Genomic DNA, 16,802 nt, shown 5'->3' on the forward strand with positions numbered 1-16,802 from the left:
ACCTTATCTCCCTCTCTGTCGACCTTCCCAGTTTTCACCGCCCTTCGCGCCCTGCTGGCATCACGGCCCGCAACTGGAAGAACGCCAATATGACTACACTTCATTCTCTTCTGGCAGCCTCAGTTCCACCAGCTTCTGAATCTGTCTCTCACCAAGCCTCCTCTCTTGAGCTTTGGTTGAAGGCAGCTGCCGACGCTGTAGCTCCTCTAAAGACTATCAAAATCTCACGCCCCCATGACGCCCAGCGATGGTTCACTGACCAGCTGAAACTTGACAAGCTAGCCCTCCGCCAGGCTGAACGTCGCTGGCGTCACAAGTACGATCCCGTACTCAAGACTGAATTTACGACCTTACTAAATAAATATAAATCTTCCATACTAGAGGCAAAGACTTCCTACTTTTCACGTAAAATCCTGGAGTCGGCTTCAAAAGCCAAGGACATCTTTTCGATTGTCAATGAGCTCTCCCTCCCCGATCGCATTACCCTCCCGCCCGTTCCCACCCAGGCTTTGTGTGATGAGCTCAATGCCTTCTTTCAGGACAAGATTTCCACAATTAAAAACAATATCTCTCCACCTTCCCCTTCCAAATCATTTCTCCTCCCCTCTGAAAACGCCCAGAAATTCCATACTTTCCCTCCCATTTCCATCACTGAATTTCACAGCCTTCTCCATAAAGTCAGTTCTGGCTCCCCCAAGGACTGCTGCCCCCCACATATTTTCAAAGAAATCTTTAGGCTCTGCCCCGATCCCGCCCTGGCCCTTCTCAACTCCTCCTTAACATCAGGAGTTGTTCCAGAGGCTTTTAAGCAGGCCATAGTGCTACCTATCTTGAAAAAACCCAGCGCAGACCCTCTTGTGATGAGCAATTATAGACCTATTTCTCTCCTCCCTTTCTTAGGAAAGATCTTGGAGACTTACGTAACCAAGTGTCTGAGTACCTTTATGGAAACATCTTCTTTCCTCGACCCCAAACAGGCTGGTTTTCGCCCACTGCATTCCACAGAGATGGTGATTGCGGCAGTAATGGACACACTTAGAACTGGCGCCGACAACAATATCCCCCAGGCCCTTGTACTGTTAGATCTATCGGCGGCTTTTGACACGGTCGATCATACCATTTTGATCGACCGTGTCAGCAACGCCGGCATCCGAGGCGTCGCCCTTGATTGGGTTCGATCCTTCTTGCAAGGCCGATCCCAGGCAGTCCACCTCTCCACCTTCTCTGCTCCTTTTACCCCCCTCACTTGTGGTGTTCCCCAGGGCTCAGCTCTTTCCCCTCTTCTCTTCAATCTTTATATGCAACCACTCATGGCTTCCCTTCGTCATTTCCCAGCCACAATATATAAATATGCAGACGATTTGCAATTGATTTTCCCTCTGGACACTTCACCTTCTTCTCGCCTTAACACCCAAACCACAATGCTACTCATCTCTGACTGGATGGCTCACAGCCAGCTCAAGTTGAATCCGTCTAAAACGGAACTTGTTCTGGTGGGTGGCCCTACCAACCCATGGGATGATAATTACTGGCCCCCTTCCCTTGGCTCCCCTCCTCGCCCGGTCAGCTCTGTGAAAAGCCTAGGAGTGATCATCTCTGAGGATCTATCTATGAAACCTCAGATCTCAGCAGTAACATCATCCTGCTTTTTCCAGCTGCGCAGGATCCGCAAGATCTGTAGATTTCTAACCAGAGAAGCACTCATACTAGCTATATTGGCTTTGGTCATCTCCAGGGTTGACTTTGCTAATATCTTGTATGCGGGGATCCCTGCCTACCAGCTTCAAAAACTTCAGTTAATCCAGAACCAGGCCACCCGCCTGGTGTTTCACCAACCCAAACACCAGCATGTTTCCCCCCTTTTGAGGAGCCTTCATTGGCTCCCTGTGGCTAAACGGTGCTCCTTCAAACTCGGATGCACCTTATTCAAATCCCTTCACAATCACGCCCCTGAGTTCATCTCCTCTAAACTCAAGCGATACCTCCCAACTCGCAATCTACGATCTTCTGCTGACAATCTTCTATGCATCCCATTGAACCGCCGCAAAAAACACGGCGGCCTACGCTTTTCTTTTTTAGGCCCTACTTTCTGGAACTCCCTCCCTTCTTCCTTTCGCCATTGTCCCTCTTACGAACTGTTCCGAAAAACCTTGAAAACTTACCTCTTTAAGGCGGCCTTTGAGTAATACTTCCTGCCCTGGCTAGTTATGTCTGTTATGAGCGCCAAGAAACCGTCTTGGTGTACGTGCGCGGTACAAATTTTTTAACATAACATAACATAACATGTCAGAAAACAGTTGTCGGGTTAAAAAACAGCTGTCAGGAAGAAGCGTGTTGTTATTGAACTATCTCCTTGTTTGACTCTGATGTGAGAATTCTTGAACAAGTGGTCTTAAATCACTTTCAACTATGGGTGAAGGGAAATAACGTTTAGTGTGATATGCAATGTCGATTTAGAGCTGGTCATAGGGCTGTGGATCAATGTCTTAACCTATATCTGCTCACTTCAAAATACACTGTGGCTAAAAAAGGATCACTTCACCAGGCCTTTATGAATCTCTTGAGTCAGCCTTCGATGGAGTGAACCGACAAACTTTGGACTACATTGGGTTCCTTGGGGGATATCATCTGTTTACTGAGGGATTTGCACCACAGTCTTTCAGCCTCAGTAAAATATGGTGAAGGTTATGAATACACTCAGCATTTTTGTCTGAAAAGGTGCATCTGACAAGGCTGCATTTGAGCTCCTTTTTTTTATTTATTCTATGTATTAACCACCTTGAATCAATTTTAGTTAAACAAGGTAAGGAAATGCCGGTTATGGGTAAGCATTCTTTAGCAGCTCTGCTCTACCGAGATGTTTATTTATTTATTTATTTTGAAAGTTTTATATAGCGCGGACAAGATCCTTGCAGATATCAGAGCGCTTTACAAGAGAAGTACCTGGGGGAGCATAGTCAGACAGGTGGAACAATAGGTCACATAGTATAAATGGTACAAATAAGTGGCTACAAAGCCAACCTGTGTATGAAATAGCGCAGGTAAAAGGCTACAAAGTCCAACATGTGAATAATCAGGCAATTAATAACAGTACTGAAGGGTTGAGGCTTGTGACGTGTTAAGTGAGTGCGTCAACCAGATGGGTAGGGGATAGGTTTGGAGGGGAGGTGGGTGAAGGGTGAATGGAGTGTGCGGCGAGGGGTCATCGTGGGGTAGATGGTGGAGGTGGGGGCGGCCGACCGAGGAGAATGGCTGACCAGGGAGTTCGTATGCAGGTGGGAGAGTGGGCTGGTGTTCGAGGAGGTGTGCGCTGTATTGATGTACGGGGAGGTGATCTTTCTAGAATTGCCACTCGTGTATTGCACCTTTAGGCTCCATGTTGACTTCATGGACAAGCCTGGATCAAAGCACTAACGCCAAAAAGTCCCACGTTATGGTAATCCGCCCTGACGGTACTAAATGCAGGAACATTTTAATGTCAAAGGCACCCCTATCAGTAAAGTGGAGTTATTTTCTTATTGCGAATATTGTTTGACTTGACGCTTAATTGGACACCTTTACTGTAACAGAAAAATTACAAGGAGATTAGGCCACAAATCCATTGGCGCTATGATTAGAATATGTAACGCTCAATTTTGTCATATGGTTGTGATGCTTGGCGTTACACCACAGCACACTTTGATACAGAGTGCGGAAAAAAACATTCTTAGAAGATTCCATGTTATATCAGTGTTGCTTCGTTATTGTTCATTAACAACTGAGAATGTCCTATATTTCAGATGTGTTACAACTCCAACCACTGTAAATATGTCTGAATGTGTGGTTTAAACCTGAAACTAAGGTGACCTAATTATTCATGGAGGATTGTTGTGGCTTGATCATGTTATTGCCATACAATGTGTCAGATAGGTAGAGCAGAGCTTTAAGCCTTGACGTTTGTCACTGCCCTAGCTCTATCACCCAGGCAGACTTAAAATGGACAACCGAAGCCTTTCACATCTGGAAACAATCAGAAAGAGAAATGGGAGCTATGACTAAACCTCTGGCCTCTGGTTGGGTAATTCTTTATGGTTAAAAACCCCCAGGCTATAGAGCCATACCCCTCTTTTACAACTTCTAACCACCATTGCTTTCTTCTGACATGATTTATAATGTATCTTGCCCACAGCCTGTTGACAATCCAGAGGGGCACGGTCAAAGACTCTGACTTAACTCCTTGTCCATGTGACATGGTCTCTTGACATGAAACCCTTCATTATTATGTTTTGTTTTATTTATAGCCCTTAAAGAAGTAAATTTATCTGACCCTTGATGAAGAAAATTCATTTTGAACAAGTTAAACTAGTACTTTTATTTGGGGTATTATTTTGTGGTTTAGATTAGCTTAGATTAGATTCTCTCTGTGACTTAGTTAATTATGGCTATTGTTAATATGTCTGTTTCTGGTAGTCAATAAAAAATGTCTTTAAAAACAAACTATACTATCCTCAATTGTTACCTAATGTTTATTTCTGCTATCATGTTGCCTATTTCCTGTTTGGGGCAGTCTGAACCAGGAGACTATCGGATCCAGACTGAATTTATTGATGATTTTATATGTATTGTTTTTTTTCCTGTATCTTTTATTATTTTAAATTGAACAATGATAAACTGAACTAAACTGAACTGACATAAGATGTTGTTCATTTAGCCTCTTGTTACCTTGTTTTTTTCCCTGTATCTTTTATATTTGATTATTTTAAATTGAACAATGATAAACTGAACTAAACTGACCTGACATAAGCTGTTGTTCATTTAGCCTCTTGTTACCCTGTACTGTAAAGGATATGATATAAGCCTACATTTTGCTTTGTGTAGCTCAGAACTGTCAAGGCTGATGTAATCCCTTCTTCTGCTAATCTCGTATAGCCTCAAAAAGACCTCACACTCAGAGGTGCACATCCAGGTATTTAGTACCAGGGGTGCAGGTACCAAAGGATATTTTTGCACAAGTGAAATATTGCGTACTTAACATAATTTACACTCCTGAGGTCATCCACTGCAAATTAAGATGTAGCTGCAATCAGAGTGTTAGGTGCATCTGTCTGCAATCAGGAAGTTGGGTACAGTCCAGTGAGATGTGATATGAGTGCCTACGGTACAATGTTACGTCAGTTGAGTGTACAGTTTTGTGGAACATATATCTCAGCATAAGGTTTTAGACGAAGACAGCACATAATTTATAGAAAGATGTAACATAAAAAGGTAATACAAAAAACTACTTGCCCAGTAAACTAATCAGAATGTTAGTTTCCAAACCACCCAAACAACATCTACTTTAAAATGATTTAATTGGATATTAACCCACTTAACCATTAGTTACACAGAAACAAAACTGAATTTGAGGAACTATAGTGCACAGCCATAAGAATGGACCTCAATCAATCAGTCAGGGGTTTGTAAAGTGAGGCTACTCACCCATGAGGGTCTCGAGGTGCTGGGGGGTGAACTGTTGATAAGTCTGGGTGTGGAATTTCCATCGAAGAGCCAGGTCATGAGGTCCTTCTTGGACTGGATCAACAACACAGATTGCCTGAGGTGGAGGGGCATGGTGTTCCAGGTCTTGACAGCCAGGTAGGAGAAGGATCTTCCTCTGGTTCTGGTCTTGTGGATCCGTGGTACAGAGACCAGGGTGAGTGGGTGGAGCGTAGTTGTCTGGCAGGTATGTGAAAAGCAAGGAGTTGTTTCTGACATTCTGGTCCTGCGTTGAGTAGAGCCTTGTAGGCATGTGTGAGGAGCTTGAAGGTGATTCTCTTTTTGATAGGGAGCCAGTGGAGTTGCAGAAGATTTAGCTCATACCCTTAAAAAGTTTCAATCACATCACTTAGACCAAAGAAGCTGGGGAAAATATACATTGCACCTTGAATTTCAATGATTTTCTGGAAAGAAAATGGCAAACATTATTGTGCACAACATTTAAACATGAATGAATGAATGAAATGTTTTTGTAGCACGCGGTAGCTACTCCAACCGGAGTGTCCTGGTGCTAGTTGCAAAGAAGCAAGAGATTAAAAGACAAAGCCTAATAATTACAGAAAAGAAGAAGGGGCAACATCAGAGGAGTGTCAGATTTCTTTGAAAAGGTGGGACTTTAAGTGAGCCTTAAAAATAGCCTCTATGGAAATACTTTGCAGATGGTTGGGCAGGGATTTCCAAAAACTTTGGGGCCAGGAAAGAAAAAGCCCAGCCTCCCTCTTTGTGTATCCAAGGGATGCTCAGTAGAGTGAAGATTTCTGTGAGGTTGGTATTTTTTTTAATCTTGTTTTGAATGCTGGAGGGAGCTGTTTGGTGCAAACGTAAATAGGAGGGTTTTAAATCTTATTCTTTGGCTCACAAGTAGCCAATGAAGGGATCTCAAAACCTTGCAAATTGAGAGGTGAAGTGAGATGTTAAACACCAGACAGGCAGCCGTGTGCGCTCTGTACCCTCTTTAATCTGTTTATCAGCTCCTGAGGAGAGCCAGGGAGAAGAATGTTTGCATAGTCTAGTTTTGAGGACATTATGGCATGGATAATGCCCTTCCTACTATTTTCTGGAAGAAATGTAAGAGTATTTCTCAAATAGTTCAGTAGGGCATATGACACTCTGGCAGTGAACGTCAGAAAACTGCAGCCTAGTACTGTCTATTTGTGCTAACTGAAACAAAGCTAAATTAAGCATGTTTCTTCACTAGTAGAAAAAAACATTTCCACAGTTCTGTGAAAATTCAAAGAACCAATTTCTAGGAACTTTAGGCATTTCAAGGTACACTATGGTAGAGTCTGAGTTTCCAAAGTTTATGCCATCATACAGTAAGAACAATCTGTTTTGAGAGGAAACACAAAGATATGATAAATGTTGCTATTGTTCTTCGTTTTCATGGACTGCTTAAAAATCAAGTGAATACATAATCACTAGAATTGATTGAAAACACGTTCACGATTAGAAGAAACAGATCTGGTTCAGTATTTCATTTATGGAGTAGTGAACTTGCTGTTGGTCATAGGTAACCATAATGACAAGCTGCTATCAACAGAACAAATGTTGGGAATCTATCTTAGTATCACATTGGTCTCTGAAGAAATTGGCAATTTTCCTAAAAGGACAATGATTCTGACAGCACGCTGCTAGTTTGGGACTTCATCATGCGCATGTGAGAAATTGGGTTGTTGGTTGAGTGGGTTGTTAACCCTGCTGAAGCAATGACCACAAACCTTTTAAGGGTGAACCACAAAAGTAATTAAATTAACCTATGCTTAACCCTCTTGTAGCGTGGTACAAAGCAGTCAGGCTTAATGTGTAAAGTATTTGTACAGCACACAAACAGTAATAAAGTGAAAACACAGCACAAAAAAAATCCCAATCTAATTTAGAAAATTTTAGTAAATCTTAAAAAATTAGTTCACACTAAAACAAAAAAAAACACTTAGTAGTGCTAGGGGTGTGAATTTTTAAGTGTACATATGGCAGACTGAAATGAAACGCCGATTGAAAGCAAAGAGTGAATTGGTCCCGGTTGGTTCTTATTTCGAACATGGAAGAAGTTATGAAGAAAATATTCTGAGACAGTCAAGCTCAGAGGGCCAAGGCTGCAGGAGGTGCCAGAGAAGGGAGAGCCGTTTGTTTGGATTGATTCACCTTTTAAAAAAAATATCTGCAGTATGATGAAGCTGTAACCAATGTAAGTTTCATGAGACTGGCTACGCTGTGGACTGCTGAACAGGATTTGCTGCTATGGAGAAGAATGTAGTGGGATTTGCAGCAAAGTCAGGCTGACCAGCGGTGCACCTTGGGTGGATAGACAAGCAGGTTTGTCCCGGTCTCCACTCGGTTCTCAGAGAACTTTTTATTTTAGCCAAACAAAATTGGCTTTTGGTTATCTGGGCACCTTTGGCACCATTACCTGAGGTCCAGGAGTGGAGCGGCACCACATGTGAAGTTAGGACTCACTCAGACTGAGTCCAGTTGCAGGTTCTAGATGATTGGATCATTTTCTGTCCCTGAGTCTCTGATCAGGAGGCTAGGCAACTAGCCTTTGGAGTCACTCTGGTAGTCCAGCAGAAAGTTCCAGGCAAACTTCAAGATGCTAAGCAACCCTTTCATGTGCAGCAAGGCTGTCTTCTGAAGTACACAGCAAGCCATAGCAGCAAGTAGTTTCTGAGAGTCCATCTACAGGTCCAGAAAGTGAAGTCAAGAGTGGGTCTGAGGGTCCAATTTTTATACCTGGTGCCTCCTTTGAAGTTGGAGAAGTTTCTAGGGCATTCCCTTTGAATTACTTCAGATTTCAAGCCTCCCCTGCCTTGGATCCATGCTGGTTGCCTGAACAATGCAGTGCTGACAAGACCTTTGTGTGAAGGCGGAGTACAGCCTATTCTGTTGCAAGTGGAGCTTTCCTGGCACGTGTAATCCCTCTATTACATGGCTGCCTGGAGGAATAAATAAAGTCCAACTGCCAACTACACCCAGTCATGTGACCCAGGAACAGGCGTTAAGCACCACATAGTTAGGGAAGGTAAATGCCAACTTTTTGAAGAAGGGTGACATATCCTGAAACCGGTCCCAGGATGCTTGTTTCCAGTCCAGGGAGGACCTGGCCTGGCAGTTCGGTCTGGACTGTTCCCATGGGGCACAGGTTCAAGACTGATTTGCATATGGCTGGGTCCAAGCTGGGGTGGCGTAGTGGGAAAAAGAACTATGGATTTAACCCAGATTTTTTGATTAGGGGAGAATGTTTGCATTGTCAGCATTCCGTCCATCATTTGTTTGCTGTAACACTTTTTGCACTAAGTTGGATGGGTATGCCCAGACGTGGGTTCCTTGCTCACTGTGCCACTGGATTTAAGATAGCTTGGCTGAAGAAGGGTGACATACCCTGAAACCGGCCCCAGGATGCTTGTTTACAGTCCAGGGAGGACCTGGCCTGGCAGTTCGGTCTGGACTGTTCCCTTGGGCACAGGTTCAAGACTGGTTTGCATATGGCTGGGTCCAAGCTGGGGTGGCGTAGTGGGATAAAGAACTATGGATTTAACCCAGATTTTTTGATTAGGGGAGAATGTTTGCATTGTCAGCATTCCGTCCATCATTTGTTTGCTGTAACACTTTTTGCACTAAGTTGGATGGGTATGCCCAGACGTGGGTCCCTTGCTCACTGTGCCACTGGATTTAGGCTAGCCTTGCTGAAGAAGGGTGACATACCCTGAAACCGGTCCCAGGATGCTTGTTTCCAGTCCAGGGAGGACCTGGCCTGGCAGTTCGGTCTGGACTGTTCCCATGGGCACAGGGTCAAGACTTGTTTGCATATGGCAGGGTCCAAACTGGGGTGGCGTAGTGGGCAAAAGAACAATAGATGTAACTCAGATCTTTTGACTGGGGGAGAATGTTTGCATTGTCAACATTCCGTCCATCATTTGATTGCTGTAAAGCCTTTTAAAAGTTGCATTTTAAAAATTGTAACTTTTTATTCTTACCATTGAAGACAATTTTTAATTACAGGTTCTCAGACATCAAGCACAAAATACTTACCTATGGGAGAGGTAGGAGTGTCACAGTAGTGAAAACCGAATTTTGGAGTTTTTCACTACAAGCACATTTAAAACTTACACGTACATGTTCAACCTTTTAATTACATTGCACCCTGCTTTATTGGCTATCTATGCCTACCTTAGGTGTGATGTACGTGAAATAAAAGAGCTGTTTAAGGCATGGCAAAGGGGTTATATTGCCAAGTTGAATTGGCAATTTGTAACTTCAATCAGGCTGCAATGGTGGACCTACGACATGATTTAAGGGGCTCCTAAAGTGAGTGTCAGAATATGTTCTGTAGGCCCATTAGTAGCATTTAATTTACAGGCTCTGGATATATAGTATACCACTTTACTAGTAACTTATAAGTAAAGTAAATATGCCAATCAGGTGAAATTCAATGTTACCATGTTTTAGGGAGTGAATACAGGCACTTCAGCACTGATTAGCAGTGATAAAGTCCACAAAGCCCTTCTTAGCATTTCTAAACATAAGCAACTCTACACCTTTGACCTTGACCTAGTTGCTTTGTCAGCAGAACCGATCCAATATTCTTTGTGGATGATCAATATTTAAATCATCCATTAAAGAAGAATCTACAGCATTGATGTTATTTGATGCCACTATCATCTGTTCTTTAACCATTTACTGCAGTAATGCCTGCACATGTGTAGAAATTTAAGAAATAGAACCTGAAATGCATAATATTTTACCTGCTGATCCCCAAAGAAACATAATCTATTTTAAATCACATGCTTTAACAATTTATAAGGCTTCTTGACACACAAAGAGCTGCATACTCCCCTGTAGTGAGTCTGGTACAAGGGCGGGAAGGGCAGAGACCTTGAATACTTCAAGAGGCCTCTCTTTGAAGATTCCTCCAATTCAAAGGCACAACTTTGTATAAGTACTGGACCCTTGACCCCACCAACTCAGTACACTTTGGACCTGAGGACACTGTGCCAGGAAGGACTGCTGTGCCGCTGAAAGGACTGACACTCTGCTGGATTTGCTGGACTTCTGCTCAGCTGTGCCTGCCCTTCTGTCTGCTGCCTCTTGCCTGGTGTTGAGAAGGACTGGACTTGAATATCTACATTCCCAAAAATATGTGACTCAAATGACTTTCCTGTTTTACTCCTGTTCTACAGTCTCAGGGACATCAAAGACTGCCTACAACCTTCCAGCCAGCACCCGGACTCTGACATCTGTTGGTCCTACTGCGTCAAGTGATGCCAATCGCTTTCTGGGCTCTTGGAGGTGGGTTTTCCTCTGCTGTTCCATGCTCCATCGTGGTTAGCTTGACTTTTAAGATTTGACCCGGTCCAATGCGACCAGATGTCCCTGGTTGGCGCTTTATGCTTTTAAACTGTATATTTCAATGTAATCTTAAAAAATTCATAACTCTGGTTCTACTTATTGGACTTTCGACATGTTGGTCTTGTTGGTCTCGTTTTGTTCCCTAGATTAAGCTCTATGGGCCAGATTCATCAAACAAAAATCCGCTCGCAAAGGGCCAGAATCTGAGAATCTGGCCCTTTGCGAGCGGTATTTTTGCATTTGGGATGCATCGTCCTAAATGCAAAAATCGCAATTTTAGAAATCGCTAAATTGCGATTATTTGCATTTAAGGAATCTCAATTTGAGATTCCTTAAATGCAATGCATGAAAGTGTTTAAAATAGCGAATTCGCTAATAGGGCCCGAAAATTACCATGAAGTACAACTTCGTGGTAATTTGCAAAAACGTTGAAAAATGCACTAAAGTGCATTTTTCAAAGTTCCATGTGCGCACACACATGCCCTAAGGGCATGTGTGTGCGCAACATATGTGCACATATCAATTTCAGGGGTGCAACAGGGTGTCCTTTGGACACCCCTGCACCCTTGAAACCGCAATCTCACTCTGCAAATCGCTAATTGCGAATCACAAATTGAGATTGTCTTCCCATTTATTCCTATGGGCCTTCCTTAACTGCGACTCACAATTTGCGACTCGCAATTAAGGAATTCTAAGAAATCGCTATTTTTTAAGTGATTTCTTGATGCATTCCATTTTACAATTCCTTAATAGCGAATCGGTATTTTTCGCTATTAAGGAATCGCAAATTGGTTTGTTGATGCATCTGGGGGTATGTTCCTAACCTATTGTGATTATTTGGTGTGGTGTTTTCACTGTTGGACTGTAAAAAGTGTTCCACAAATGCTTTATACGTTTGCTCTTAAATTACTACCAGAGGGTAAGCACAGGTTAATTTATGGTGTATATCAGACTATATTGGTGCTCCCTGCTTGGACTCTGTGCATACCTCTATCAACTAGAGACTCCAATTTGCTTCATGTACATTTTCTGTTCAGTGTAAAAAATTTCACCGATCTTCAAATCTGGTCAAATATTCAGTTAAGTTCAGATTTGTGTTTATCAATTAAAAGTGTTGTTTCATAGACCTAACAATATTAAGCTGATGTTAAAATCTGTTCGACATCCCGAAGCTGAAAATGATAATTGTTGCTGCTATTTTAAGATCAATAGACCACCAGCCCTATCCAAGGAATTAATTTCACAAAAGCTTTTCTTGGACCAGATGGGTGTACAGTGAGCATTATCCACCAATAAGGATACCAAGATGTCACCCACAAGGATTGGAAAATGTCACTGTTAATAAAAGAAAAAGTAACACCTTTTGGGCATTGTTTGAATTCCACTAACCGTTTGTGAATCTTTATGGAAGGGTATGAACATTATAAGCTTCACTGTTGTTCATAGCTGTCCTACGATGTTTGGCTCCACAGCAGGTCCATGATCAACGTAAGGCCAAAGGAAATGCCCTTAGTTCATTATACAAAAGACATGGCCAGTGGGCCCTGCAGTCACAGATATTAGACACAGGGCATGGACAAAATCTTTGTATCAAGCCTAATCCATGTCGCATGGTACTGCAGGTAGTGTACAAGTATATAATGCAACGCTCAAGAACTTAAGCAAAAATTGTTGACTAAATGACATCATAGTTCCCACCCATGGTCACCCACCAATCTGCAATTTAAAAAAAACTTTAGAATGTCGTCCTTGATCCAAATGCAGTTCAAATAATATTATAGTTATCATCTAAGCCTCTCTACATATAATAGCTTGGATAATGCATTAATTAAGCCTCGTTGATGATGGGTTGAGCCTCCACCAATAGGAAACTTTGTTAATGTGATCACAGGACCATATTGAACAGAAGCTGGGTTGTTGGTAACACATCAATAAATTAAGGCGGCATATTGCATGCTATTGTGGTGACTCCTCCTGTGTCTGCCAGCTTTAAATGACAATTCAGAACTATTACGCCACTGGTTATAGGCCAATCTCCAACAGAAATTATAACAGCATTTAGAAGGCTTAAGCATGCATGTGAAGGGTGCATTCAAAGGTTTCCTTGGCTTGGCATGGGGGCTTTCACGAGGATCACCTTCAGCTGAAAGACCAGGCTTCAATAAATGATACAGATTGGGACAGTAGTGCGCTGTTGGGGAACTCGGAAAACAGACCATTTCCCCACTTATCTGGAAGGAAACTAATTTCTCTTCCCTTAGTGTTACCCTCAGATGGCTAAAAATAACATTGGCCTAGGCAGCCAGCATATTTTGTTGTATAGGTGTATGCATATGATATGAAAGCAATACACAAGCAGTTTAAATCGCTACAGCTGCCTAATTTCAATGTGGGCATCGGCACTGGTAGTGTTTACAACAAACCAGCTTTGCCTTAGTGTTCCTGATAATTTGTTCCCTAAATGCTCTCCCCATCCACTACCATCTTTTCTAAATGCAACACTAAAAAACCTGTATTTCACCCGTCTATCTCCCATAAAGGTGTCCTCTTGAACACACCCTGGGCCAGACCTTTAGTTGATTGGCTACAAAGTTGCACATAGTATTTGCTTCCCAACTAAAATATAAGTTATGTTTAAGAAAACCATACAAACAACAATTGAGACTTATTTCTCAACATACAGTAGCAAGCGTACAACTTGAGATTATCCCTGGCACAGCCATGATACCAACAAGTGATACTTTGTGCTGCACTATTACCAATACTTGACCTTGAATATATGCAGTGCTGTTCCTTCAGGAGTAAATGACATATTTTGCAATTGCAATATTCCCTGATTTTCACATTAATTGTGACTTGAAGCATACTCTTTTCAATGAAGTAATCGGTGTGAAGTTAAACAAGACAATGTGCATTTTTTCTTTCTGAGCTATGAAGGCAAACTTTACATTTAATAATAGTGTCATTCCGTTTTGTTAACCCCTTGTATGCTCATGACGGAGCCGCTCCGTCATGAGCCGCGGTTGCGCTGTGCTCATGACGGAGCGGTTCCGTCATGGCCCTGCCGCCGCGCCTGTGCGGCGCTGATTTCGGGCCTGCGCGGCGCGTTCTATTGCACAGCGCAACCGCGGCTCCGTCACGAGCATGCGAGCGCCGCTCGGCCCCCCCCCACCCCCCCTAGTGCTGCGGCAGAATTGCCGCAGCAGCGAAGGGGTTAAAGAAAGAACTGAAACTTTTGAAGGGACCTCTTTGCACCGTTTCAGGCAACCTCCAGGATGGATGGGTCTAAATAAATTGTGCTCCTACTTTTGCAGAATATGGCAAAAATGGGTATTATTATATGCAAATTATCAGGAGCCTATCACCAGTCTGGTAACACAATATGTAACAGCAGCATAGTGTTGCTTCTGCATTAAGTTAAATGTGTCTAAAGAAAAAACGGAAGGAATCGCCTATGTGGCATCTCATTTTTGTTTACTAGATGGGGGAACGTTGCCTCTTAAAGCAGGGTAAATGCATGATGGGAGAGGGGATAACTTCGTTTTGAGTGAAAAAGTAGGTCTCAGTTTATTTGGAATGGTGTTTATGTCCCCTTACCATCAGTATTCCATGGAGGTGGGCATAACTAGTGGGGTATGGCATTAATAAACTGTGTACCATTGTATAAATGAAGGTTAGGAACAGTAAGGACACACAACAAAAGCATTAGTACTGTGCGTCCACAATGTGGAGAAGATGCACTCTAATAAGTTCAGCTGGTCTCCATCTTTGAGATGAAGAAAACCAATTAAGTGCTTCATGTTCCTTTCTTTGCAGGGCAAGCATTGTGCAGAAAAGGATTATTTATTTTCAAGATGACGGCTCCCTTACCAAGAGACTCTGTGAACAAGGTAAGGTCATCTATTGTTCGAAAAAGAAGAGACGCGCATTTATTTAGCAAATGTTATATACTCCTGCAAGAAAGCTCATTAAATGATGAAAACATATTTTAGAATAACAACTTTGCCTGCTTTTTCTGGGGCAACGTTGAAGATAATGATTACTGTTGGGAATAGATAAACATTTTAAGCCATCAACATTTCTTCATAATAGGTGTCCTTATCCAGTATGAACGTCAAGTATATTTTAAAAAACAAGATGTATGCGTAGGAAATATATATTTCCTTCCAAAATATGATATTATTGGCAGTCGGGAATAACATAAGGCCTAAATCTCATAGTGGGGGCTCCTACTGGTGGAGACCAGGATTTCTTTGCAGAATGGTAACTACATCCAACATATGATGAAAGTACAGTATGTATTTTTTGTTAAACCCCTTCTTTTTTTTGTATTCTGTCTAAAATGTTTCAATCTAAGATTCATTATACTCTGTGGTACAGAAAATGTTCCAGTATGTGACTGCCTGTAAAATAATTGGTAATTTTATTTATTTTTTAACGCTTTGAAGCTCCCAAGATCAAGACACTAATGTACATAAACCCCATACAGCATAGATAAATAAGGTCTTTGTTTCTCATTCTGTTCCTCCAGAGTAGGGTTTTAATTACTGTCCATAATACACGTCCAGGTGCCCACAGCATGCGTGTTATGGCACAGTAAAAATGTTATACGAAAGTAATGGATGTTTAATTTTACGTTTTTTATTTATTTGTTAGAGCAGTACACATTTAGTTAATCTATATCATATTTATAGAAACAGTATGCTCAGTCTGTTGAATACACCTCGTGCCATTTTACATGCATCGTTATATTTACCTATATATTCACCTATGCTCATTTTCCACTCACAGTGTCATAAGAACGTCTAATGAACAGCAATTTGCTGCTCTATTTTAAAATGATAAATGTATAAGATATTTTAAAGTTGCAAGTGGGTGCACTTGCCAAGTCAACATGGCAGAATACAACTGCGCTCAAAAACACTGCAGAGGTAAGTCTGAGACACATTTACAGGGCTACTCATGTGGGTGGCTCAACCAGTGCTGCTAGCCTACTGGTAGCTTTTCATTTACAGGCCCTGGAACACTCAGTGCAATTTACTAGAGACTTACCGGTAAATCAAATATGCCAATCATGGATAACCAATCACAATTTACACAGGGAGCACTTGTACTTTAGCAAGGATCACTACTATATATAGAAGACTGTTTAAAATATGTTTTCTCCTTTGAGGACACATGAAATTTCAGATGACAAATTATCTTCCGAAACATGAGAAAAGGAAGACAAAAAAGCTCTGAAGAAGTGTTCTGCTTTCATAGCTTGATAGGGGCTTAAGAATCTATTTGTCACACATTGCCATTAGTGTATAAAAATTAAACGGATTTGTATAAAGTTGTGAATGTTATAGCATTTTATTACCAATTTTGGACTAAATTGTTAATTATCATAAGTAACATTTTATATCCCTATGGCACGCACCGATTTGAATTTGTAAACATGATATACAGTGATGGCTGAAGTTTGTAAACAAGATATATAAAAAGCCCTTGAGTCATTCAGAAAGACAATTTATTATAGTTTAAACATGTTATACTAACTAGTAAAGCACTGTGTAAATACAAAGTTATCATTTTCTAACATATAAACCTTTCACATTGTTTTCCAATATACCTTAAACATTCTGATACATGACACACACCCACTTACTTCAATAATATATCAAAAGTAGCCTCAGTTCCATTTAGCATCTAAACTGTTGCAAGTGGTCACCCATATTTTCTGAAGCATACCTCAGTGCCCTCTTCTCCCTGGTTCATTCCATTCCCGAGTGGTCGCTCCCCTGTGGTATCGTTGTGGTATCGTTGTGCAGCGCATTTGAAACTGCTTGCAACCTATTACCTTTTGACTGCCGCTTTGCTTATTTGTATTAACATTGTTAAACCGCCAGCGCAACCTTATTGCCGTTTCTGATATCATTGTGCAGCACATTTTCACGGAAACT

The 16,802-nt window shown here is 41.7% G+C and overlaps 1 protein-coding gene across 2 annotated transcripts in view; it reads left to right on the forward strand.

The window, feature by feature from the left end:
• SPON1 (spondin 1) overlaps nucleotides 1–16,802 on the forward strand; it is a 1,234,287-nt gene that overhangs the window by 367,596 nt on the left and 849,889 nt on the right. For both annotated transcript variants that reach the window (XM_086955876.1, XM_086955877.1), the window contains exon 4: nucleotides 14,674–14,747. In XM_086955876.1, coding sequence (XP_086812002.1) covers nucleotides 14,674–14,747 — 74 coding nt within the window. The remainder of the gene's footprint in view (nucleotides 1–14,673; nucleotides 14,748–16,802) is intronic.

Source organism: Lissotriton vulgaris, chromosome 2_1 (assembly GCF_964263255.1).
Source record: "Lissotriton vulgaris chromosome 2_1, aLisVul1.2, whole genome shotgun sequence".
Lineage (NCBI taxonomy): Eukaryota > Metazoa > Chordata > Amphibia > Caudata > Salamandridae > Lissotriton > Lissotriton vulgaris.